We start from the raw sequence: 25,560 nt of genomic DNA on the forward strand, positions 1-25,560 counted from the left end.
CAAGTGGTTTGGAGCCAATCCGGTTAAGGGCTGGTTGCTTTATCTACGCGCTACGGGGCCTCGGGGGCATCGATCTTAACACAACTCAATGACACGTATTTGGAGACCCCCTGAGGCACTGTCTCATATACAAGACATCTATCAGCCACTGTAACAAGGCACATGTGAAGTTGACTTTGTAAGTCCCTTCAATGGCTCACATTTTGTCTCTCGCATACTATGAGGTGACCAAGACTCAATCTTGATCTCACTTCATCAGCCCATGCTTGCCGGCGGACTCAACAACTCACTTTAAATACAGCTTTCCAGTCCACAATGCAAGATCCAGGGAAGACCGAACCTAAACCTTCGCGTTTGGTGGAACTTCCACTAGAACTTCAGGGCATGATATTCGAAGACGTAAGTGATTCACCCCGAAGTGTTGGGAGAGGACCAAATATCTAATGCCAAAATATGCTGCAGGTCAATTATTCTGACCTCAACAGATTATGTCTAACCTGCAAGACCATCAAGGCGGTTGTCCTTCCTAAGCTTTACCACCAAGTCGTCATCAGAGTGCCTCAAAAATGGTCACGGTTGCCCTCGTTGGAAGGTCTTCTGGGCTCTACTGGGGATGGTCTCAAATATACCACAGAGCTCTCCATTGAGACCCAACAATCTCCGTTACGAGACAGCCAGCGAGAATCTGAGGACTCCCGGCCCCCAGAAGAAGTTCTAGCGGAGACAAAGCTCCAGTTCTACCTTCCGCAAATTTCAGCATCGAATGCCCTAAATACTCTCATTCGGCTGCTAATCGTCAAGCTGCCCCAAAATCGACTGGAAGTGTTTAGGCACGTTTTTTCTCCTTCTTTTAGATTGAAGCACCGAATCCCCATCAACGGACAAGAGCTTACCAGACAAGTAGGTGGGAGCATAGTTGCGAGCTCAATGTTTCGACTCTGAACCTTCTATTCGAAAGGCAGGAGGCCAACCTGGATATATTGTTCTGCAACAGATTATCCTCGGCCTGCAACGTTTCGGGTTCAGTGATTGAAGGGATTGACCAATTATCCGTCGAGAGTATGGACCTTAGCCGTGGTGGTTGCCAGTGGGCAGCCAGCATGTTAGTAGAAAATGCCGAGACCTTGGACCATCTCGATCTCGGGTTCAACAATCGCATTGCCCATGACTTCGCCCTTAATAGGCGTCCACAATATGATAAGATGTGTGCCTCGTTCGCGGTTGATGTTAAAAAAACACTTTCTGCAAAGGGTCTGGAGCCGCCGGTGGACCTGTTATTGGAGTCAGTGTATTTGTGTGGTCTTGACTTTAGGAGTGTCATCCAAGGGGAGATGGCCCTCGACATCGATTTCAACGACGTCATTGAGCTGAGACTCGAATCGTGCCCTGGACTAAGTCAAGCATTTTCTCTGCTCACGGGTCAAGGAGACTCATCAAGGCTCGCTCTCGGTGCGCTTCAAGTTCTTTTCGTGAGGCTCGAAGATCCTGATCCGAATTTCTCCACCAGTCTCGAAAGCTTTCTCACGTCCGTTCGCGGGCTTAACCACCTTCAAGTGCTTATTGACAATGCCCTGACAGTCCAGTATCTTGAGCCAATCCTGAAAGTCCACGGCAAAACGCTTGAAACGCTTGTGTGGGATGAGAGACGCGGACCTAGAACACGGTTAGATGCCTCAACCTCTATGTTCTCTCCCAGGCTTGGGAATCTGAAGGTGATCGCCCGGAATTGCCCATCATTGACGCTCCTTGGAATACCGCTTGATTGGGAGGTAATCAGTAGCTCAGACAAATTACATGAAGCGGTAACACAATTGACCTTCACTCCGTAGAATGTGCGAACTCTGACAGTCTTTAGATTGCGAGGGCTTTCATAAAAATGCCATATCTCAAGGTGCTAAATATCCGCAACTTACCTGAAATAAGTGGAAGATCCGCGATGCCTATGGACTATTTCGTGAAGGGTCTAGCGGCTATGTTTGTGGACATTGTGAACAAAAAGCGGAAATCAACCCTCCTTAAGACTGTAGCAATCGGGGCACCCCTCTACAGAGACATCCACATTGGAACTCATCATGTCGTCCACACCGCCGTCAGTGATTTCCTGCGCTTCCGCATTTACAACATCGATTACGATTATCCATCTCCAAGCGGCTTGTCTCCCGTACTTAGCGAAATATGCAAAGGCGCTGCACGTAGTTCTGAAGGGCAATTCTGCCACGCCAAACTTTTATGTAATCACTGGCTCGGCTGATGGCTAGCTCCATCACTCTCGAATGCGGTGTTGCAGAACTATCGAAGGACGGCACTGTCCGTCGAACAATTGGACGGTGGTGACGGGGAATCCCGCTCATCCTAGTCTGAAGAGATCTCTGGTGCATATTCATAGCAGAAACTTCGCATCAATGGGGAAAACGGAGCGCTAGCATAGAATAGAGAAAAAAAAGACCTCAAAGAACGCCTTAGAGAATCCTTCATGAACCTCGACCTTAGATCACAACTTCCCGCGGTCGCACAGCTGATTCCGAATGTCCTAGCCTTGATTATTTTCCTCTACCTGGAGGATGCGCTTCTTACCGCAAACCTCTTGCCGACGCAAAGACTCCGTTTGCCTTAGTTCGACTGCTCATTCTCAAGATTCCCCACAGCCGGCTCGTACACTTTAGGTAAGTCGCTCTCTTCTACGATATCCCAAGGCAAAGGGTGTCGTGGTAGTCGACATCAGATTGACTACGGAAAAGCTGACAGCATAAGGTAACTGTGAGCTTGATCTCCGACCGTCGACCTTATAACAAGAAATCATACCACCAATTTGCGGCAATTCAGGCAATTCAATATCAATAGTTACGCTCAGCCCCGTGACATTTCAATTTAGTAACGGACAACGTTGCCGGTTCTGCCATCAACGGCATGGAACCTAGTCACTACCGTGAGTAGCCAGTCCAGCGAGAGCCTACAGTCGAGACACCTTACGCACGCTGACGCTAGGATCGCTACCTCGTATCGCGATCGATTATGCTCTCAATAGGCACCCGTCTTATCACCTGCTCCCAGTTCCGTTTACACAGATACTTGAACACGCACTTCCTACGGAATTGGAAGAGGCCGCAGCTACTGCTGTCGTCGGACCAAGTGGACATTGGGTGCCAAATCTGCGAGGGCCGCGATCCTTCCGCGGTAGGATAGCGACTTGCCTCCGTGTTTCGCCTACCACTGCCGCCGCCCTGACTCCGTCAACGTGACCGCATTCTTGTGGCAAAAGAGGTGTATTCGTCATTCATTGAATCTCAGACCAAGAAAAATGCAAATACTCCTGGATCTCCTCCGGTCGGAGATGAAGAGTTCCGTTAATTGGGTTACAAGTATTTTTAATTTGGCATGAGAGGCTGCGTCTAATGTTCTAACAAAAGAGCGGTATCAGAGAGTAGGGATGAAACAAAAATCACAAGAATAGCAACGCATGTTTGCCTCCCAAACGCCAAACCGGATTATGTCATTAAAAGCAGAGCAGTCCACCGTTCTCTGATAGGTCATGAGGCCTGCGCCTCAACGAAAACTGATGACCCTGATCCTCGGCCCTGCCGAGAGATACAGCCCTCCCAACTCCTCCCCTTAGTCCACCCACATCGCCAACGCTTCCTAGAATCACTCTAGGTCTTCTTACGATCGGTCATGATTACCGCAAACTCGCCTTCGGACCCAACGGGACGGCGGAAGGTTGCCTCAACGGTGTCGCCCAGACCAGTAAGAGGGTCAATCCAGGGTCCGAGCTTGTCTTCCACTTCCTCTATCTCATCGTCGCTGTAAAAGTAGATCGTACATTCCCCCCCACCAGGCAAGTCTTCGCCATCCCATTGCCAGAGCTCGACGAACTGAGGCTTTGCCTCTGATCCATCTTTCGTCGCTCGGCACACGCGCTTATAATTCTCGGCGCACTTATGGATAATTTGCTCGGCGGTATTGGGCCCCTTGGAAGTAGGAGGCTTAGATTTGTCGGTTGGGAATTCAGAGGAACTAGTATCGGAAGAGAAGGGGATGGCGGCTTGAGAAGCCTCAGGAGCTTGAGTGCCATGAGAAGGGGAGGAGGACATCGCGGCTGATGTTTAGTGGCTTGGTATTGCTGGTGATGGATGGTTTGCCTGTGTGGAGATTGGTGCGGTGCATAGAGGATGGTCCGCGGTGTGGATGGTGGTGTGTGGAGATGCTAGTGTGTGTGTGTGGATGCTAGTGTGTCCGAATCTGTGTGGAGAGTCTTTGGCCGTCTGTCTGTGCTTGCAGGAGATATGAAAAGGAAACACAAAGAGAAGGGAGCATTCTTCCATCTTATACTCATGACTCACACCGCAGGGGATTCGAGAAAGCAAAGGCTGAGCAAGAGACTGGAAGGTCTGAAACGGGATGAAACGAAAACGAGCTGCAAGAGTTGCCAAATATCCGTGGTCTCGGCCCCCTGTGGTCGTGTCTGAGTTGAAGGGAAAAGAGTGGAATTTACTAACCTTTTGGGGTGTGATCCCATGGCTTCTGTGACAGCGAAGCTCGAGTTGAGAAGAAACGGGTGCTGGCTCGTTAGGAGATTGGAGAGGTTGAAATGATACGCAACGGAACGAAACGAAACGAAGCCGCCCAAATTGCCAAGCTTCTATTGGTTTGGTCTCTTAAGGTCATGTCCAAGTTGATGGGAAAACGGTCAGATATTAAAGAGGAGTATTGAAACATAAGGCTGAAACAAAGACCGCAGGAGCAACAACGCATGGTTTTTCCTCCGAAACGCCGAGCTAAAACCCGCTATTAAAAGCCGTTACTGCCCGATAGGTCTGGCGCCTGCGCCCAAGTGGAAACGTGGTGACCCTTGATCCTCGCCGCTGCCGAGAGACACAGCCCTGTCAACTCCTCCCTCGCTCCACCCATACCTTCACCCACACCGCCGACGCCTCCCAGAAACCCTCTAATTGTGGGGGTGACGGCTCCATTCGTAGCCGAAAACTCCGGGGCCGGTGGGGAAGAATGTCATTTCAACACTACTCGACAAAATGTTCCAAGGCCTCCCCTCGTTCTTCCTCGAGTCGTCGACCAGGTCCATAGTTGGTCCCTGACCTGGTAGGTCGCCTGTGCCGTCGAACCCCTCGACCGTGATAGTTGGGTAACCTCCTTGATCGGGGTTGCGAAAGATCACTCGGCACACGCGCGTAACGGGGTTGCCGTGGTAGCCGGTAGAATTGACTGGGGTAGGATTCGAAGGGAGAAGGGAAGGAGTGTAGGAACGGGAGCTGCCTTGGGAAGGCCGAGGAATCCTAGACTGAGACATCGTGACAACTGTCCGGTGGCTTGATATTGTTGGTGATGGATGATTCGCTTGTGCGGAGATGTATGCGGTCTGTGGATGCTGAGTTTGGAAGCTTGGGGGCGTGTGTGTGGGTATGTGTGTGCAAATGCTGATGGGTATGAGAGAGAGTGTCGAGTCTCTTGCTGTATGCGCATGCTGGGTATGAAAGGAAACACAGGAAAGCAGAGAGCTTTCCTCTTTTCTCTACTCACTCTTAAGACCGCCTGGAATACAAAACCGGACAGACTGGATCAGTGACAGGGGAAGATGACACGGAACAAAGACTGGGGGGGAGCCAAACTAACGTGGGTTTGTCCCTTCATGTCATGTCTGACCGGATAGGGAAGGAGTCAGAGATTGCCAAACATTGATCGCTTCATCCCCTGGTTTCTACGACAGCAGAGCTCGAGTCGAGGAGAGAAGCTCAAGGATGTGTCAAACATTCATGATTCTATTTCCGAAAGCGTTGTCCGAGTTCATGAAGACAAGCTCAGGATTTGTCACATATTTGTGGCTTAATCGCTGGTCTGAAACGAAAAGAAAACAGCTGAAGTTTGCGAAACATTTAGTAATTCACCTCTCTCAAAAAGCTTGTCCGAGATGAAGAAAGAATGGCTAGGAATTGCTGAGCATTTACGAATTGCACGGTTTCGACTCGAGCAGTTTCCTTCAGGGCGAAGATGGGCTCGATACCAACGTTGATAACCTTACTGGCCTGAAGCTTACGCCTTGGAGACTCCATTAGAGACCCCGACATCAAATCACGAACTTGGGATCGCGTAGTCCTGACCGCGAATTTCCTGGCCTTGGTCGTTCTCCTTTTCCGCTGGAGAATGTGCTTTTTATCGCGAATTACGAAACCTTGTTTGCATTGCTGTTGTTCTTCTCACCCTCAGTCCAGGCCCATCTTGTCTACAGAAGCCCCTGCAGCTCAAAAAGTACTTTTGTCTCATGGTAAGGCTTCCTTTGGATAAGCTACGGGCCCGAGGCCTACCACAGAGTTCTTGTCTGGCGGGTTTCCATCTCCTACAATACGCACGCGCTTATTGATGGAAAAATGGAGGATCAGCGTGGAAGAAAGAAAGATGGAGACCTTAATGGACAACCTCCTCGACGATGCATCTCAATCAGACGCTGTGAGATGACTTAGTCAATTACTAGCGTTTAGATCATGAATCTTGATGGTTGAGTTTCTTTCTAGTTTTCCGAAAATCTTTGTGGGTAATGACAATCGCCAGACTCTCCTTTCGCACCGACAACTAACTATCTAGAGATGCTAAAATGCGTGTAGAGTGAACGCCGTGCAGAAAGTACGGTACGCAAGGCTGGACAGCGTTGTTTTCCTTGCAAGGCGCTCAGGAAATTTGGCGTAGCAACTTTGACCTGCATTGCAGAATATCTTTCACCTCCTACTCGTAACTACCAGAGTAAGCAACTTTGACCTGCAAGAAAACCTTTCCACCCCGCCATTTTTGGCGGAGTTGATTCAATACACAGCAGTTTGAATACCTGTGCACCAGAGAAGTGCCTTACTGCTCACGAGGCTGCAATCTGACAATGTCTTCCACTTTGCCTGCTACTGGTACGAGTACGCCACCAGGAAATAAACCGGGGATTAAAGTTGACAAGCCTCACCACTGGGGTATCTAATGATGCTTAGACTCTACACTTAATCTGTACCCTGTACAGTCACGCCACGCACAGACCTACATTAGCCGAGTACCTGCCCCTCTGGATCAGGCTGTCCCTCTACACAATCAATAATACTCCAAATATGGTGGGCACGAAGACCTTTTCATTGGCCAAAGTGCCGGCAAGTCGACCGCAGCTGGGTGAAATGCAATTGATAGTTAATTCTTCGAAGATGCTGAGGCGATAACTGGCGTTTCTTAATGCGATACACGAGACCTGACGATATGCGGGCCAAGAGCAATGCCGGAGTCGAGCCTTGTCTCGACACCATCAGGAACTTAATGCGGTACCGATAGTAGCCGTGTCCCTAGTTCATAACAGGCTGCCCGTCTGACCTTTACATTGTTATGGCCTGACTGTGGTCCGCGTCTGTTGCGTGCTGCACAGAGCTTCTTCGTATCAGCAAGGCTGCCGCACTCATACTTCAGTCCCGGTTTTCATTGCTGGAGCAACGATTCTCATTAATTCAAACCTCCACCTTTCTCTGTTCATCGTCACTTCGAATCTTTCTCCGCAGTGAGAGGGAAACAAATGCAACTATGTTCACCAAGAGAAACCCTGCAGCCAAACACCTAAGACGTTCTTCTCTCACGGGACCCAGAGCAAGCATTCTCTCGAAATGTATTCCGATACTTGTTGTGCTGCCTCCTTTGATTCTTTCGATACTTTACTCATATACCGGAACCATTTCGTGGTCGGGTCATGGCGCCGCCATATATCAGACAATCCTTCGGCGGTATCGGCAGTGAGACAAGTCATGTCTGGTATAATGGGAATGCTCCAGGCTTCCGCGGTCTTAGCGATACTTTGCATCTTTCCTGCGCGCACGCGGCTAGCTCATCCTACCAAAGCTGTCAGGCTTGATACTCTTGGACTGTTGAATGCTCTGTCAGTACCTCGCATGGACTGGAATCTGCCAAAGAAGAGCTGGCTGCTCGTCTTTTTGGCTCTTGGGCTTGGCCATGGACCCGCTGCCTTGTGGGCCAGCGCTTTCACCCCAATACCGACCACGCAGCTCAAGAACCTTGGCAGCGTATTGGTTCCAAGCTTTACTGAAGCTTCAAAACATTATTGGGGCGAACAGTTCGATAAGGGTCTTCGCCTGGAACATTGCCATACTCAGAGGCAACCATCATCCTTTGAATACGTGTCCAATTGTCCTCTACCATATTACCAGAATGCATTACTCACTACTGCCCGAGAGGCCATAACTCCAGATGGTGCACCTCGAAATCATTCACAGCTGGACAATCCAAAGTGGACATATCATGGGCGGTCTTATGGTGTTGGCTCCTTTTTAGGGCTTGAATCCGTCAGTGACCTTCCCATGGACTTCCGGCTTACGGAGTACTCCTTTGAAGAGACTGGCTATAATGCAAGCGTACAGTGCGATCACACCAGCCATCCTGATAACCTCAAGATCGAATACCAGATGAATCAAGGTAACCTTGGGGTATTTCGCTTGCGAGGATCTTTGTCAAATATGACTCAAAAGGCCAATGATCCAGTTATAGCCTGATGTGGTCGTCATGGTCAAGAGAAATGTGTGCATCCTGTGGAAGCCGTAACCTTTGCATGGTTCGCCGAGAGCAATAACCAGAGACAGCATATGGTTGGCATTGCAGCAACGGCTTGGTATGGCGGAGACTTTGCTAATTTGGAATGCTCACTGGAATTCATCCCCACAAGATCCACGGTCACAGCAAATGTCACGAATTCATCGATAACCGTCGTCAAATCCAGCGGTAGTGCGGCAACCGACCCTGAACCAACGGGACTCCTTGTTAATAACACTGTTACGTCCCTACACTTTCTGTCTAAGATCAGCCCCTCTCTTTACGTCTCGGTAATGGGCGACGCGTTTCAGTATAACGTGAATACCACGTACAAATCTTCCGCTTACGGTAACCTGACTCGCCGCGAAGCCGGACTCAGAGCCACCGAAGCTTCATTCGAGGCCACCCTCGACGATATCCTCGGAATCTACGGAAGTGGTCAGATCGCCATAGCCAATGAAGACAACAAGCACGACCATCGCAGGCACCTTCGGTTCGTACCTTTTCGGAAAGCCACTTGTACTTGGCCTCATACTTCTGGTCAATCTAGTCATCCTCTTAATCATCGTGATTGAAGGTATCAGGACGAGATTCTGGCGCCATCTGCCGCAATACGATATCTTGGATTTCAAAAGTACTGTCACCGCAGCGTCTCTTGGTGGTAACGACATCTCCAAAAAGGTTCAGCGACAACGAGGGGAAGGCGATAAGTGGACTGCTGATGCCGCAGATCGAATGCTCGGCGATATTAGAGTTTGCTTGCGTCAAGGCGACTTCGAAGAGCCTAAGATAATCCTTGATGAAGGTCTTCTAATGCAGGACGAAGCTGACGGAGGTGGCACAGAGATGGACGATGGGATGGCCCCCTTGGAGACAGAGCCATACACTGGTGCCCCTGCAGCGTGGAGTCCGATTGGACAGCACAATGAGTGTTCATCGGGACAACGGAAGACGTCATGATAGCAAATCGGCGAGTCCAAAGCGATTCATAACCCTATATACAAGTTTGATCATTGTTTTCCGGTGTTCTGCCCAGCATCTGCCGTACGGACGAAACTTTGGATCTTTTGCACGTTGCCATGCTTCTGGGCAACAGCCGCCTCGTACGCTTTCCTGTACGTATGTACCGCCTCAGAGAACGGCTGTCTTTTGTCCCGCCACCCGACGATCGCGTCTCAACTTCTCAGAACCCACCCATTGGCTAAAGCCAAACAACAATCTGCACTACATCCACTGCCGCATTCTTTTCCTTCTCCGGTAGATGTTTGACACCATCTTTGATCTTATACTCTTCAACAAGTGCATTCGCAACCTCCTCAAGTGTCTCGTACCGCCGCCCTGAAATGTTGTAACACTGACCCTTTACCACATCCCTATCAGCCTCAGCAAGTGCAACGTAAGCTTCCGCACAGTCATCGACGTGAGTCCCATGCATGATGCTTTTCGGGTCTGCCCTAAGCTCCAGCACGCCTTTCTCGGCAGCCTTAGTTGCTACGTCAAAGATTGGGCCGTAGAAGCTGCCACTGAGACCGTAGAGGGTGGTGGGACGGACAACTACAGCATCGAAGAGATCCGTATGATCGAAGATCTTGATGGCGTGGGATGCACGTGCGGCAAGGAGCGACGGTGCATTCACCGGCGACTCTTCTGTGTGCGGCGACAGATTGTCTGACCGATCGAGACCAGTCGTACCATAGTCCTTACACCCGGACGTAAACATAACTAAAGGACGGATACCCATTTTACTGCTTGCTGTAGCAAGCGCGCGTAAAAGGGCAATGGTGTCATTGAAGTGCGGAACATAGTCCGAGATCTGCTCGGTACAAGAGACCATCACGTCGAACACGAATCTTGTTTGGTTTGCCGACCTCTCGACGTAGGTTTTGTCACTTGCTGATCCAAGGATGGATATGATCTCGTCTGCTCTGAGGGACGCCCTGGTCTCTTGGTTGCGGACGAGTCCGTAGGTGATCCACCCTGCACGTACGAAGGCTCGCGCGACCGCATTGCCAATGTAGCCATTCGCGCCGGTCACTAATACCGACTTGGGTCTCGTTTCTGGCATTGTACCCAAACTTTTCGATGGTAATATCTCGATCGTTCAAGGGACCACGTTTTCGTCAAATCTGGATGTCCGGCAGTGCACTGAGATGTCAGCTATGGGCAGCTGGGATTTCCCATCAATCATGGCGCCAACAGAGGTCCTTCACCCATGCCATCTATACCTTTCCCTAAGCGCGGGGGTCCGAGAGTCGAAAAGGTTCGCAGCTGACGTAGAAAACTCTTACACTTGTACCTAGGAGTCGACCTTTGCTCGACCTGTAGTTAGGGGAAAGGCGTGAAGTTGGTTAGGGATGCGGATTTGTCATACGACACGTGACGTCAGGTCAGACCTACTCGGTCATTTGACAGTCATATACGGTCAACTGACCGCACTGCAAATGCCTTGTAGTAAGACAAAGCGTGAGGTTCGAGGGAAAGGATAGAATTCAGATGTATTTAGGGCTGAAAGCGGATGACACTAGTACCCCTGTTTTCTTAATCATTGGGAAACTAAAAAAAAATCTGCGAATTTGGCACCCCCCATAATCAAAAATCAAAAATTTGGATTTTCCTGTATAACCTCACCACCACTTGTTTTTACAGTCTAAAAGTTTTACGATATCTACTTATTATATTAAGTAATCTATCTCTAGATTTTAAAAAAGATCTAAATTTTCATCTTATAAGTGAAATATAAAAAGTGAGAATATATCGCGAACTTGAAAATTTTACCTCGGCTACTTTTTTCGCCAAGACTATCTTAAAAAATCTAAGAATTTATTAAATCTTTATTCTATAATAGAACGAATAATTAGAATCTTTTATAATTCGAGATTCTTAATCTCTTATATAATTATTAAAATCTAGAGTTTTTTAGAACGTTACAAGTTATCGTTGTGAGGCCATTTAAGAAAAGCACTTTTTTTGTTTTTTGAAGGGGGTGGCCAAAATCGCGATTCTAGTTTCCCAATGATTATGAAAATAGGGGTAATATCTTACTCTACCTTACCTGTACCGAGCCGTGCGAATCGCCTGACGGCCTTACGCTAAAGTCCGCATGCTTAAATACGGAGCTAGGTACGTACTGGGTAATGTACCTGGTAAGGCACCACCACACTGTAGTTAATATCCTTGCACCATCACCAAATACCGAATGCACCGACTTTCCAATCTGTCTCGCTCCTTCACCTCCAAATCTTCGTCCAAGCTCACTACTATCCGTCAAGCATCCATGGCTGGGAAGCACCAAGCAGCAATCCTCCCGCAGAAGGGAGGTCCATTGTCTGTCGTGGACCGCGCCACCCTCGAGCCCGGTCCTAATGACGTTCTCGTCGAAGCCAAGGCCATTGCCGTGAACCCAGTCGACTATCTTCAGCGCGATTTCGGTATGCCCCCACCCAGCTATCCCGCCGTCGTTGGGTCCGATGTGGCTGGCCTTGTCGTCAAGGTGGGCTCCAACGTCTCCAATGCCCCTCCGTCCGGATCCCGAGCGATCGCATTTGCCTCGTCTTTCTATCAAGGCGGCTCCCAAGACCATGGCGCTTTCCAGAAATATGTCTTGGCTCAGTCAGAAGGCGTCATTGCGCTCCCGGATGCCCTCTCCTTCGAGTAGGGTGCCGTCCTCCCCTTGGCCGTCTTGACCGCGTTGTCGAGCTGGACCACAACTGGAATCCCGCTCGGCACCAAATATCCCTTTCAGGACAAGCAGGCAGTCCTGATCTGGGGCGGCGCCAGCAGCGTTGGTACCTTTGCCGTTCAATCCGCAAAGTTAATGGGCTTCACCGTCTATCACCACGGCCAGTACCAAAAACCATGAATGCCTCAAGAAGCTCGGAGCTGACGTTGTCTTCGACTACAAAGCGAGCGATGTCGTCTCACAGATCATAGACACCGTGAAGAAGGATGGCGTCACCCTACGGACCGCAATTTGCGTCGTGGAGGGATCCCTGCAGCCCACGTTGGACGTGCTCAGACACACCATGGGCGATGCAGTCGCCAAGGTTGCCCATGCCCCTCCTCTGCTCCCGGGAGCCCCGACGCTCGAGGGAGCTGAGGTCAAGTTTGTTCTACCACCTATGGACCCGGCGGAAAGAAGCGACCATATGTACAAGTGCTTCCATGTCTGGCTGCGAGACGGTCTAAATTCGGGTACTGTCCTTCCCAGCCCACGGGTTCGGATTGAGGCTGGAGGTCTGCAGGGTCTGAATAAGGCGCTGAACACGTCAAGAGCAGGTGTCAGTGGGACTAAGATTGTAGTCCAAGTCTGACTCGTCTAACCATATTAATGCATTCGACAATCCTAATTCGCACAAACTGCTATGTGAGTCTTGAATGAATCAGCGCAACTCACAACTGCGCGACTAATATTATTGCCAAAGCATCGCCTAGGTCCAGCGTCCGATCTCGTCTGATTTCGTCCGATTTCTGCGACGATTTTGCATCTGTCAGCAAAGACAGTTTCTCATTTGTCAGCTTGCACAAGACTCGGCCTTTGCTGACAATCTCCCATTTGTCAGTTTGCACAAAATCGAGGATACCTGCTTCCTTGAGAACTATCATCAAACTTGAAGTGCTTCCTAGGAAAGGGCCAAGATTCACAAAATCAACGTTCCCCAGACATTTACCTCAAAACAGCGCAGAACATGTCCAAGATCCTTGCAGTCTTTGGAGCTACCGGCCAACAAGGCAGTTCAGTCATCAACTATGTGCTGCACGACCCAGAGCTCTCCCAAAAGTACAAGATCCGTGCTATCACTCGTGATGTCAACTCGGAGAAGGCCAAGCAGCTTAAGGGGAAGGTCGAGGTCGTCCAGGGTGACGTACTCAAACGGGCCTCCCTCGAGACAGCTTTGACCGGCGTGCACACCGTCTTCGCCATGACAACACCTTCCTTCGGCCCCGACGGCTTGGAGGTCGAGTACAACAGTGGCAAGACGATTGCCGACGTCGCCGTCGAGAAAGGTGCCGAGTACATTATTTTCAGCACTCTGCCGCCAGCCAAAGAGATCTCTGGCAGCAAGTAGACCAAGGTCACCCACTTCGATGCCAAGGTAAAAGCTGAGCAGTACATTCGAGGTCTTCACATCAAGAGTGCCTTCTACTCGCCGGGATTTTTTATGCAGAATTTCCAGTCTATGACCTTCTTGGCTCCACGACAGGCTCTCGATGGCACCTGGGTTATGGCCCGCCACAACTCTCAAGGCCCAGATGCCCATGATCGACGCTGTTGGAGACACAGGCAAGTTCGTTGGCGCTATTCTCGCCGAGCCTGTCAAATACGAAGGCAAGACGTTCTGCGCCGCCACGGCGCTATACAGTATGGAGGAAGTGGTTGCCATCATGTCCAAGGCCACAGGCAAGACCGTCGTCTACAAGCAGATCCCGCTTGAGGACTTTAAGAAGAGCCTATCGTTCGGGCATGACATTTTTGGTGAGGCGTTCAGCTACCCAGAGGAGTTCGGCTACTTCGGCCCAGATTCTGAGAATTTGGTTGCTTGGGCTGTGCAGAACGCCCGAGGCAGACTCTCCACCCTTGAAGAGTACTTAGAGGCACATCCTCTTCAGCTGGCGTAAACGGACACCATGGGACGACGCAGGCAGGAGAGGCTTGAGGAGTTGTCTAATACGGATCCGGAATCCACAACATCACTAGACATCAAAGAATGCATGCTGGAAGTGCAGGGAATGTCAGTAGGAGAGCTTGCTGCCGAAGAAAACCACCTTAGTGGATTGGCGGTCCTCCGTGACTTTTGTATCATAGATCTTGAGGAACAAGGGAAGGAGGTAGAAGAGGTGATAGAAGCGTTGCAATATTGAAGTCACAGCGCAAAAGCAATCCACCTTAAGCCAGTACCATAGAGACCAGTACCGCAGAAGCCAGTACAGTACCGAGTGGTTCACGAAAATGATCGCGGCTACGTGGCGCACCATTTGGGATCAGTATAAATCTTTCTTGGAAAACCCGGGCGCGGGGAATAGCACTGTGATGGTGAGAAATATCCGTTGGCGAAAGCAATGTCGTTTGGCGATGCGTCATCATCGTATGTATTTCGTTCATCCCTCAACTATAACGCTGCGATAATCCCATGGTATGATGGAACTGGGCTGGATGCGGAAGCTAAGGCCTTTGGATCATCGGTTCGTGATCTCTTCATGCCGACGAGCGGTTCGTCTATGAATGAAACGTCAGCATTTTTGGATCGTCATCTCGTGCGGCAATGGCATTGTTATGGGTGTTTGAATATCAACCGACCTTACATTAGCCACATCAGTTACGCGAACGGGGTTGAAAGTTTGCACTCGATATGTGGCAAGCATCTAGGCAGGCTGCAGAGGATCAAGGCAGTGTATGATCCAGCTAGACGGTTCGACCAATTCTTCCCTTTGACCCAAAGGCCTGCTTGATCTGCGTAGAATCTGAAGTCCTGAATGAAGGGCAGCATCTTCTGTCAATTGGAGTGTTGTGCAGCTTCTGGATGGCTATGACTGTCTGCATTGTAAATTGCATTGTATCGGAAGGCCTTGACCGATCATAGAGTAAGAGTAGTGGTCAAATACCTGTAGGGTATGCATGCTGCTGCCTTGTCTGCCTTGTCTGTCCTTGTGTCACCCGTCACTAGCCCCCACCTTCTCACTTTATCTGAAAAGTGCTCATAGGCTGCGAGGCTGCGAATTCTCTTTACTTCTGCCAACGTACGAGAAGTCATCAGAAGAATCACCTTTTCCCTTTTCTACACTCAGTCATACATCATGTCACAATCGAGCAATGTGGTCTGGATCACTGGGTCTCTGCAAACGCTTTCTCTCTCGCCCCAACACAGAGGTCATCGCCAGCGTCGGAGACACGTCCTCTCCTTCCGTTCAAGAGCTCTCCTACCTCGCCAACGGACCAGGTGACACTGTCATGACAATCAAAATCGACATGACATCGCCAACCGACGCGAAAAACGCTGCTCAGGCTCTACAAACCCACCATCAGATCTTAAAGCTAGACTTCGTCCCTCGCCAATGCCTCGGTCCAGAACTTGACCGTTGCCCTACTCGCTGCTGTCGATCCTGCGCAAGTTCTGGAACATGTATCAGATTAGTAGATAGATATGTTTTATATTTCGAAAGATTTTAGAATCTATCAATATGCTAGTTATATTATGAATGACTGCCTTTAACCGACGCTAAAAAGTGGATGCCGGTGAATAGATAATGCCGAGCCTCTATCTATCTTCATTAGCTCTATATTGTTTACGGTCAAATACCTACTATTTACGATTGGCGCTGTTATTTGATGTAGTCATTACGCATCCGTACGTGAAGTTGGTACTTTAAGGTCGCCAGGAGGTTTTACTAATCATACCTGGAAGTCTTAGCAAATTGTAGGAATATTTCCCCGATTGAAAGGTTAGGGATAAGTATTGTGTATAATATCGTTTTTACAGATCCTAGTATTTTTAAAATTAAATTTTGCAGGATATCCCTAATTGAGATCTTTTCCTACTTGATAAGCCGTATTTTATTTAACGTAATACTGCTTTAAGTACGGGTCCCCATCCTCACCCCCCCCATCCCCCGTCCCTCCGTCCATCCCCCGCCCCTCCCCCCCCCCCGTACCTCAGATATCCCTGCAGAACTTTGCTATTTGAATTTTAAAGCGTGGATGTAATTTACAGTAGCCAGATCCCGAAAACGAGGCTTGGCTTCGTATTCACCGAAATAATTATAGAAGACTCGCTTTCTCAGGAGACTCCCGGGAGGAATCTTAAACCACGATATCATGAGATTGAAAATAATTGATATAAAAGATTCTTCAAGGGATTTAGGGTAGATACGTTGAATCTTGTAATAAATCTTTATTTGTAAATAATACTTATGGTATTCTTGTTACGCTAAGTTGCCTACTGATCATTACGAAAAACGTTAAGGTAGACCAGGAATAGTAGAGGGGTCTGTACCCTAAGCGCAGCTTTTGACGGCGGTTGCCAAGCGTCTTACGTTTCTGCCGAGCTGTGGCCGAGTGACTTTCTTGGTGCACGCAACGTTCCTTCCCAATATAAATGCCACTGTCTTTACCAGCCTGTTCGTCCCTTCTCTTACTCTTTTCATTCTCTGGTTGCATCACTCGAAATACCCCTTCTCTGGAATAACTTTTGCCCTAGTGCAAAGGCTTCATTACAGGCATCATTCCACACTCGAGCGACTTTTAAAAGCAACAATAATGACTTTCCCTTCCACAATTCATTCCAAATTCTTGTCCGCAGGCAACGAGTTAGGGGTAGTAGCCGTCGGGTTTTCCGGTGGCCAGGTAATTGCTCCTTTTTCCATAACAATGCCCTACAGACACGCCCTCTCCCAACGTCTTTAATCGGCTAACCTCCCCTCCAAAAGTGCAAACCAGGCGTGGACGCCGCGCCCACCGCCCTCATATCCGCCGGCCTCCTTACCCAGCTGAAAGAGGACTTGGGCTATACACTGCATCACGATGACACAGTCCACAACTACTCCAGCCTCATACCCTCCTCCGACCCAGACTACCGCAACATGAAGAACCCACTCGCAGTCAGCGCCGTTACGAAGCAGCTGTCCAATCAAGTGTACGAGCACGCAAAGCACGGCCGCCTGGTGCTGACTTTGGGCGGCGACCACTCCATCGCGATTGGCACAATCGCGGGCACGTCTAGAGCCATCAAGGAAAGACTTGGTAGGGAAATGGCGGTGATTTGGGTGGACGCACACGCAGATATCAACACGCCGGAGACGAGCGAAAGCGGCAACATTCATGGTATGCCCGTTGCTTTTCTGACCGGACTCGCAAAGGAAGAGAAGGCAGATATGTTTGGGTGGCTGGGAGAAGAGAAGGCTTTGAGCTTGAAGAAATTGGTGTATATTGGCTTGAGGGACATTGATAGGGGAGAGAAGAAGATTCTGAGGGAGCACGGGATAAAGGCGTTTAGCATGCATGATATCGATAAGTATGGATCCCTTTCTTGCGTCGCTGGAATACGTGATGAATCGTGGTGATCCTGGACCCTTACAGTTTCGATAGACACGGTATTGGCCGAGTCATGGAAATGGCGTTGGGACATATTGGGCACGATACTCCCATTCACCTTTCCTTTGATGTCGACGCTCTGGATCCTCAATGGGCCCCTAGCACTGGAACCCCAGTGAGAGGTGGCCTGACGTTGCGGGAAGGCGACTACATCGCCGAGTGCGTGCATGAGACTGGAAGTCTTGTTGCTATGGATTTGGTGGAAGTGAATCCTTCTCTGGAGGCGGTAGGTGCTGCGGACACAATCAGAGCGGGTTGCTCCTTGGTGAGGTGCGCGCTGGGCGATACTCTCTTGTGACGGGTGATGATTTACGAGTACCACAAGAGCAATGCGACAATGCGAGGACGAAAAGCATATTTCTGGAGGATGCGTTAGTGTTGATTACATCCCAACATATTTATTGAAGTTCTTTAACTTCATTCTGTCACAGCATAGTAAAACCGCTCACCCTTCGCGATCTTGCTTACCAAAAGAACGACTAGCAGTCCCTCGTTGCTCCATGCACGATTAAAGGGATCCAAAAAGGGGACCTTGGCACTAAAACCGGAAGCTCTCCCAAGACAAGCGGGCTGGATAATCGAAGGTGATATGACACCCACCAAAGTAATCATTACCTCGTTCAGATCAACATTTTCATCCTACATCCTTCCCACTCACTCGAACACTCACAAATCCGTTCAAGTGGTCTCGGAGATGACTACCATGATGATTTATGAAAGGAAACGATACGTCGCGTTTTCTGACTCTCGACTGCAAGTCTCATGCAGGCGTGCACGCTTGACCCAAGCTAATCGAATCCTGTCTTTGATGCAGTGGGCCACACCTCGCTTGGTAAGCCTGAAGACGCCAATCCATGTTGGGAGATGCGGCACAATGGCTGGCATGAATGTTCATAAGGCTTGAGACGCATTTCCGACTTCCGGTCCTTGTCATCCCGTACGAATTGGCTCATAGTTCAACGCTCGTCCTATGTCCATCTCCTCACCATTGCCTTCAAAAGTCATGGACCCGGCACGGCTGAGACCTCATCATTCAAGCGCAAATTCCCAGAGCGATGACTACGCATCGGACTATCAGACTTCTGATGATGGTTATGACTATAACGTCGTTGACGATGCACCAGAAGCACAGCCAACAAAAGCCAAGAAATTCAAACCGGCTATAACTTCCCAGGCTTCCATTGAAGCTAGTGCATCGAAGGGGCTAGAAGATGCAGACCATGCATTTACAGAGTTAATGCCACATATCTGGCAGCGCCATGCTGGCCGGCGGAGGGCCAAGATACCAGAAGTAGATCTGGATTTGGAAAAGGGCGTTAGTGGTGGCGCAGCAACAGACGAGAAGAAGTCATCGAAGGCGGCCCCAGAGGTGACAAATATCAAGCTGCGCTGGACCATGCCCGAGATCGAAGGTTGGCGTGTACTACAGTTGGATTCTAGTAAGCCAGATGTCGAGGTCCAAGAGCCTTATCTGCAACAGCGCAGAGTCCGATGGCAGTAAGAGCCAAGTCGTTGTTATTCACAGCCAAGTCTAACTAAAGCCAGCCATTCTGAGCGAGACGTTATGCAACTGGACATACCTGAGGTTCGTTCACATTTATGAAAGATTAAGTTTCATGTATAACTCAATGCTAATGGGGAAATCCAAAAGGACCTAGTCAATGAATGTCAGTCTCAGGGCTTAGCTCGTGGCGAACGAGGACTCACACGACGTCTGCTCAAGAGAGTCCGTAACGTTGCGGAAAGAGAGTTTGTTGATGGTAGATTTCTCGACGAAGCGATCTCGAGCTTATTACCAAGACCGCCTTGCCACCCTTGAAGCCTTGAACCTACTTGTACATTCGCGGCAGATCCTTTCAAATTCAAAGCTTCTCAACCCTCAATCATTGCTTCTTTGTTGAAGACTCTGCCCTGCAAGGCGTAATATATAGCATAATGTTGCAGGAGCATGGCGTCCTCTCTGGAGCCTGCACAGCGACCGATCAACCTGATCGAGTTGGCCGACAGATGCGAGCAGCACCTCAACTCGTTGAAAACGTATGCGAACAATAGCAAAACGAAGCACAACAGCGGGAAGAAGAAGGTCTTACTTGAGGATGTTATCACACGCGTCAACAGCAATACTCAATCCCTCAAAGCCTGGACCGCTGCGATCACCAAGGGAAGGCAGACATCCGATAAAGAAATCAAGGCATCGGTCAATTCGGTCTTCGAGGACATCGTATCGCGGGTAAATGATGCTAAAGAAGCTCTGGGCCACAGGCTAGCGTTCTCTATCTGGATACCTGATAAATCCAAGTGCTTCATGCTGCAAGGCTGTATACCCAAATCGAAGCTGACTTCGGAACAGGGCAGTGGAAGTTGCGCGTCTCTGGAAGGAATTGGATGAGATAAGAGACACCATCGGTTACTTGCACAATCAGGTCTAAACAGTCTTGCGTGATACTCCAGATTAAAAAGAAACGTCGAATAAGAATCTCCGAAATTGTTCAGAGAAGATATAAGTCCTACTATGTCTTCGTCAACGCTATCGGCCAGATGTCAGAGGCAGAGAGGCGGTCAACACGCTTTGGAACATAATACCTACTATGGAAAGAATTCTCCCCAGGACTAGATCTGAATGGGAATGTTGGCAATGCGGATGACCCCGGGGATGGCAAGATATACGATCAAGGGAGCATACAACAGGCGAGCCAGATCCTAAAGGCATTCTATGATGCGTGGTCGGAACCCATCATCAAAGCCAATGGCGCGAACCCGACGTCACCAGACATACTACGGAAGGTGGGAAAGATTCCAGATATGGCGAAAATCTGCCTCATTCTACGTGGAATGAAGCAGGAGAGGCTTCTCGACTGTTTTTGCGAAGAATCCAAGGATGACAGGCATCTGCCGCTCAAGGTAGAGACCAAGAGAATTATCTTCGAGCCGGACGACGCCGACCACGCGAAGAACTTTTCCAATGAGCAATATAGGGCTATGTGTCGAACTTGGAACGATGGTGAACACATCAAGATTGCCGAGGAAGAGCCCCTACCCTTGAAATATATAAATGAGTACGGGAAAGGATCCTACGGCAGTGTGACAAGGAACCAACACGCTTTCACAGATGCATTCTACGACTGCAAGGAACAAATCTCCGTCGAAGCAAGAGCCCATCTACTGCGAGAAATCGCAAGGCTCAAGAAACCTGGACACAGGCATATTGTGCAATTCGTCAAGTCCTACCAGCGTGGGACTCGCTACGGGATCCTCCTGAAGCCTGCCGCAACCACTGATCTCAAGAAGCTCCTCGACAGATACCGCAGAAACGGCCTCGATTACGACAGGGATAGTCGAGACCGTCGGAGAGATCGCGTTGTCCTTAAGCTTGTTCTATTGACGGTGTGAGGATGCTTGAGTTGGCGACTTGCACACATCCACGGGTGCAACATACGCCACACGGATATCAAGCCCGCCAACATATTGTTCCAGAAAGCTCCAGGGCCAAACCCAGCACGATTTCTGTGGGCGGACTTCGGTCTTGCTCACGACTTCGGTGACTCGGGGCACAGCAAGACGACGAGCAAGTCCCGCCATCGTTATTCGCCACGTTACGCTGCTCCAGAAGTCATGGAGGAGTTTGAGGCCCGCAAAGCAAGAGGCGAGATCGAACACGAGGACTCGGATGATGACGAAGATGAAGATGCAGCGGCGCAATCCATTGGTGGTCCTGGTAACGCTATCGGCCATGGACGGAGTTCTAACATCTACTCCTTCAGTATTGTCTTCCTCAAAGTCCTCAGCTACCTAATCACCGAAGGATCGGATGCCTCTGTCCCAAGCGACTGTGAAAGTTGCATGCCGTTTTGGAAGAACACCGAAGGCGTACAAGCTTGGGCCAAAAAGCAGATCCAAAGATTGACACGAAAAGACCCGTTGGTATTCCTTTTCCGGCTCAGCTCAAAGATGATCGCACGCAGGCCCGGAGATCGGCCTATCATTTCCGACGTCGTCCGAGGCCTGACGGAGGCAAATCAGCAGTACTTTTGCACCGCTTGCCTCCAACAGCCCGAGGAGCCTACGTCACAAGCGGTCATTGCCGAGGAACAGATGGTCGAAGGGCTGGAGAAGGCAAAATGCCTCTCCTAAAGCAAACGCCGTGCCAATGGTCAAGATCATGGGAGTGAACATGAGGTGGTTGCAGAAGCGCCGCCTCCTGCCGAAGAGCTGCGAGATCTCGTCCGCCGTCCTAGGCCGTCCGTCAGGGGGAAAGAACCAAGCGGGAAGAGATCGTCGATGCGGAGTCCAGCTCGCCGGAATGACAAACCACCGAGCCTGTTGCGGTGTTCAGAAGACTTGATCGCTATAAACATGGACGAGACTGCGAGACAGATCCCGTCTGCGCCTCTGGTCGAGCCATGAACTCCTTCCGACCCATCGTCCAATACTAATGTAAAATAAACATCACGATGTACTTTCGAAAAGTCGCAAAATAATGCACGGGCAGAGATATCATTGGAAGCCAATTTGTGTGTCTCTGTTTTCTTTACTCTTGGATGCATCCGGCATTGGCGGCACCATGATACCCCCAAAAGCGTGAAGGACGTGGCGTTGCTTCTAACGAGTAATGTACACAAAGACTCTTCTCGGAGTCTCTATCTGTAGCAACGTGAAAATCCTCCCATTTGACAGGAATGTGTTGTACGCTCCGAGATACGGGACAATGTAATAATACTATACACACAAATTCACAGATATCAAATCACGATGGGGTCCTGGGCTGGCAGAATTGACATTTTTGCAAGGGTAATTACATGTCGAACTGGAACAGGTCAGCTCATCTGATGGCATATGGTGGGATCTGTTAGTCTCCTAGTCACTCTAGCTGTGGATTCGCCAACTCAGAGATCATGAGAGCTGAAAGTAGGCCAATAATATGCAGGCGATCGAGCTGGGCCTCGGCCAGTTCGAACCCAAAAGACCCTCAAGCTAAGACCAGTGACATACATTCACATCAGGATATCGAAGTCAATTTACCCTTACATATCATGGGATACGTAGCTGTTAACCAAACAACACCATCCCCGCTCGCAAAACGCCCAGTCGCGTCTCCAACTCTTACTATCCCATTCTCCCCCCAACTCCAACCATGCCATCCCTCAGCACCTCAAGCAGTTCCGGCCTCCCACCCATCTCCGCATCCAGCAGCGCCAACACAGCCACCACTGCGCCCCAATTCCCTAAGGCTCCCACTACAATTCTCACCTTGTCCCCTATGCTACTTCCTACCTGCTGGTACCCGATAGGCTCACCTCGCTTGAAGTGCGGATTCCTAACAGTCACTTTCGTGATATGTTGTTATCGTACGGCGGACGCCTGAACCCCAGTAGAAGGCACAGTCAAGGCGCTTGGCTTCCGTGATAATAATGATCTGCAAAACAAAAAATGGTTCTGTCAACTAGGAGAAACTTTGACCCTTATCGTGGTCGGTCCTAGAAACAAAGGGACGAATGGTAAGGGCAGTGAGGGATTTGTAGCAAAAAATAGTGAACGCTTGACTATATATTGTTAAAATGACAAGATCAAGCAGTGAGTGACCAAGTCTTGATATCAAGGTATATTGGTATCTGATAATACGTCAATTTCTGAGTTTTCGGTCGTCAAAGAAGGCTGAGGGTGCGGAAGTGTTACCCTAACATTCGTTTAGTATGCGAGTGTAAACTCGTAGCATACTCTTTTAGAACTCCACCACGGTCGAAAGGACTAGCGTCTTTGTCCTGACGGTACGACGGTCAACATTGGCAAGGTCTATGAAGATTGCAATTGATCCTTGTTCTGGATCCTGAGCAAGCGACCTGGGGGTTTTGTCTCAGTCTCAGCAGTGATGAAACGTGCCAAGGTATTTCTCTGGGCATTTGATGGCTTGTTACTGGAGACCCAAAAGCTCCTTGAGCACGGCTTCGGCCTTTTGAGCTTCTATTGTCCCTGACCCCTGGCGCATCATCTGTCCGACGAAGAACTTGAGCTTCCCAAGCTGCTTCCCCTTTTGAATCTGTTCAACTTTCTTAGGATCCTTGTCAAGCAAAGCTTGCGCCATCATGATGTATTCCTCCCGGGACAGACGTCGCAGGCTCAAATTGGCTTGGTCGATGATCGTGTTTACGTCTCGTTCGTCGCCGTCAAATGACATTGCAAGGAGTCTTTTCGCTGTACTTCCCGTAATCTTTTCCTCATCCAAATTCTGGAGAATGGAAACCATAGACCTAGGTGGAACGATTGTTGGGGAAAAGGGAACATTGGCTGCATTGAGAAGACTACCAAGTTCGTGAAGGACCCTTAAGGCAAGATGTCAAAATCAATTAGGGGATCTGGATGACGAAGACGTACCAATTTCCAACAATTTTGGAGAGACGCGGAGCTGAGATGGGATCGTTCTTTTCGGAGGCCCACATTGTCCTCACAGTGTCGAAATAGTCTAACCGCTCACCATTGTCGAGGGACATCAAGGATTTTGCATCCTTCATAGTCAGCTCGCAGACGGTCATAAGATCTGCGATTATCTCGTCTGGACGCTTGGGAAGAGTCCTCTCAATGTGATCGATGAGATCCTGTCATCGTCGACTTAGCAAGCATCAGGGCAATAGCATCACGGCTGAGGCTTACTTGGTCAATAATGAGCGGTGCTATGTCCGGATCTGGCATGTACCGATAATCCACTTCGCCCTCTTTCCCACGAAGCTTCTCGGTCTCGGTACTTCCCAGCGTCCATCCACGAGTCTCCCCCTCTACGGATCCACCAGACTCCAGTATTGCAATTTGCCGATCTCTCTCTGCAGTGATGGCATGCTCAACAGCCTTGAAGCTGTTCAGATTCTTGATCTCGGTGCGCTGGCCCAGCGCTTCGCTACCTTGAGGGCTTACGGAGACATTGACGTCGGCTCTCAACCCTCCCAGTTCCATACCTTTTGTGACAGCATTCACAGCTTGTAGGATGGACTGTATCTTTCTGACGCAGGCTGCCGCAGTCTGAGGGTGATGGATTTGAGGATGAGTGATGATTTCGATCAGAGGATGTCCGACACGATTGAAGTCCAGCAGAGTAGTTGAGGGTGGCTGTAGATTTGATTTCGCTGTGTCTTGCTCCATCTGAATCTGCTTGATGGCAAGGTTGACGATTCTTCCATCCTCAGGCGCAATGCCATCATGATCGTAGACATGGACATTTCCGCTCACTGCAAAAGGCGAATAGTATTGTGTAATCTGGTAGCCTGCAGGCTGATCTTGATAATAATAGTGCTTGCGATCAAACTGGCTCCTCTGACGAATCTCACAATCGAGACTTAGAGCAGCACGCAGGGCTGGGAGGAGGGTAGCTTTTTGAAATTCTGGCTGGGTTCCAGGAAAAGCGAGATCAAAGACGGCAACATGGGCGTTCGGCGCGCAATCCTCAGATGTCATTGCATCTGAGAACAACTTGCGCTCAGTATTGAGCTGTGCATGTACCTCAAGGCCCACGGTCAACTTCCATTTCTTCGAACTCGAATCATTGCTATTCTTGCAGGTGTCCTGAGTATTCCCCCGTACGGCATCAAGTCTCTGAGCATCCCGCTTTCTCTTCGCCTCGTCTTTCAACTGCTTGCGAAAAGGCACATGGCTAACTTGTGTAGCCTCTGTTTGTAAAGACCTCGCGTGAGGAATTGGTGTGCTCCATTGCTGTTGCAATGAGGTGATACGAAGAGCCTGCCATTGATGAGTAGTGCCGGACCGCAATGGAGAAGCTGCAAGTCGCTGACCCGTCGAGCATGGAAGTACGAACATGGGGAACACATCAGATGGGAGAGTAGAGAGAATGACTTTTGCCAACTAGAGCAGGAGAGTCGACCCCGACTGTCGGTCCGTATCAAACTCCGAACTCCGTCCGTGCA

General features: G+C 49.6%; 12 protein-coding genes across 12 annotated transcripts; 8 read left to right on the forward strand and 4 right to left on the reverse strand.

Moving 5' to 3' along the window:
- Positions 1–315: 315 nt before the first annotated feature.
- HO173_006293 (uncharacterized protein) lies at positions 316–2,251 on the forward strand (the record flags this gene model as incomplete). The annotated part of the gene is made up of 4 exons (XM_037308204.1): positions 316–399; positions 463–830; positions 905–1,802; positions 1,856–2,251. The coding sequence occupies 4 exons, from the start codon at positions 316–318 to the stop codon at positions 2,249–2,251; spliced, it is 1,746 nt and encodes a 581-aa protein (XP_037164978.1).
- A 1,396-nt stretch (positions 2,252–3,647) lies between these two features.
- Positions 3,648–4,088, reverse strand: HO173_006294 (uncharacterized protein; the record flags this gene model as incomplete). Its single annotated transcript, XM_037308205.1, has 1 exon — positions 3,648–4,088. One exon carries the CDS (start codon positions 4,086–4,088, stop codon positions 3,648–3,650), a length of 441 nt encoding a protein of 146 aa, XP_037164979.1.
- Positions 4,089–4,942: 854 nt separating this feature from the next.
- Positions 4,943–5,302, reverse strand: HO173_006295 (uncharacterized protein; the record flags this gene model as incomplete). Its single annotated transcript, XM_037308206.1, has 1 exon — positions 4,943–5,302. One exon carries the CDS (start codon positions 5,300–5,302, stop codon positions 4,943–4,945), a length of 360 nt encoding a protein of 119 aa, XP_037164980.1.
- Positions 5,303–7,631: 2,329 nt separating this feature from the next.
- On the forward strand, positions 7,632–9,528 carry HO173_006296 (uncharacterized protein; the record flags this gene model as incomplete). Its single annotated transcript, XM_037308207.1, has 3 exons — positions 7,632–8,454; positions 8,551–9,061; positions 9,153–9,528. The coding sequence occupies 3 exons, from the start codon at positions 7,632–7,634 to the stop codon at positions 9,526–9,528; spliced, it is 1,710 nt and encodes a 569-aa protein (XP_037164981.1).
- Positions 9,529–9,769: 241 nt separating this feature from the next.
- On the reverse strand, positions 9,770–10,633 carry HO173_006297 (uncharacterized protein; the record flags this gene model as incomplete). The annotated part of the gene is made up of 1 exon (XM_037308208.1): positions 9,770–10,633. The coding sequence occupies one exon, from the start codon at positions 10,631–10,633 to the stop codon at positions 9,770–9,772; it is 864 nt and encodes a 287-aa protein (XP_037164982.1).
- A 1,131-nt stretch (positions 10,634–11,764) lies between these two features.
- On the forward strand, positions 11,765–12,878 carry HO173_006298 (uncharacterized protein; the record flags this gene model as incomplete). Its single annotated transcript, XM_037308209.1, has 2 exons — positions 11,765–12,219; positions 12,413–12,878. 2 exons carry the CDS (start codon positions 11,765–11,767, stop codon positions 12,876–12,878), a joined length of 921 nt encoding a protein of 306 aa, XP_037164983.1.
- Positions 12,879–13,253: 375 nt separating this feature from the next.
- HO173_006299 (uncharacterized protein) lies at positions 13,254–13,634 on the forward strand (the record flags this gene model as incomplete). Its single annotated transcript, XM_037308210.1, has 1 exon — positions 13,254–13,634. The coding sequence occupies one exon, from the start codon at positions 13,254–13,256 to the stop codon at positions 13,632–13,634; it is 381 nt and encodes a 126-aa protein (XP_037164984.1).
- Positions 13,635–13,776: 142 nt separating this feature from the next.
- HO173_006300 (uncharacterized protein) lies at positions 13,777–14,184 on the forward strand (the record flags this gene model as incomplete). Its single annotated transcript, XM_037308211.1, has 1 exon — positions 13,777–14,184. One exon carries the CDS (start codon positions 13,777–13,779, stop codon positions 14,182–14,184), a length of 408 nt encoding a protein of 135 aa, XP_037164985.1.
- A 9-nt stretch (positions 14,185–14,193) lies between these two features.
- Positions 14,194–14,427, forward strand: HO173_006301 (uncharacterized protein; the record flags this gene model as incomplete). The annotated part of the gene is made up of 1 exon (XM_037308212.1): positions 14,194–14,427. One exon carries the CDS (start codon positions 14,194–14,196, stop codon positions 14,425–14,427), a length of 234 nt encoding a protein of 77 aa, XP_037164986.1.
- A 2,392-nt stretch (positions 14,428–16,819) lies between these two features.
- HO173_006302 (uncharacterized protein) lies at positions 16,820–17,951 on the forward strand (the record flags this gene model as incomplete). Its single annotated transcript, XM_037308213.1, has 3 exons — positions 16,820–16,906; positions 16,990–17,573; positions 17,648–17,951. The coding sequence occupies 3 exons, from the start codon at positions 16,820–16,822 to the stop codon at positions 17,949–17,951; spliced, it is 975 nt and encodes a 324-aa protein (XP_037164987.1).
- A 672-nt stretch (positions 17,952–18,623) lies between these two features.
- On the forward strand, positions 18,624–21,784 carry HO173_006303 (uncharacterized protein; the record flags this gene model as incomplete). Its single annotated transcript, XM_037308214.1, has 6 exons — positions 18,624–19,150; positions 19,199–19,238; positions 19,305–19,402; positions 19,598–20,007; positions 20,262–21,037; positions 21,128–21,784. 6 exons carry the CDS (start codon positions 18,624–18,626, stop codon positions 21,782–21,784), a joined length of 2,508 nt encoding a protein of 835 aa, XP_037164988.1.
- A 1,777-nt stretch (positions 21,785–23,561) lies between these two features.
- Positions 23,562–25,453, reverse strand: HO173_006304 (uncharacterized protein; the record flags this gene model as incomplete). The annotated part of the gene is made up of 3 exons (XM_037308215.1): positions 23,562–23,970; positions 24,023–24,243; positions 24,299–25,453. The coding sequence occupies 3 exons, from the start codon at positions 25,451–25,453 to the stop codon at positions 23,562–23,564; spliced, it is 1,785 nt and encodes a 594-aa protein (XP_037164989.1).
- Between the last annotated feature and the right edge of the window lie 107 nt (positions 25,454–25,560).

This window comes from Letharia columbiana (genome assembly GCF_014066305.1).
Source record: "Letharia columbiana isolate WasteWater2 chromosome Unknown Sc0000018_s1, whole genome shotgun sequence".
Classification (NCBI taxonomy): domain Eukaryota; kingdom Fungi; phylum Ascomycota; class Lecanoromycetes; order Lecanorales; family Parmeliaceae; genus Letharia; species Letharia columbiana.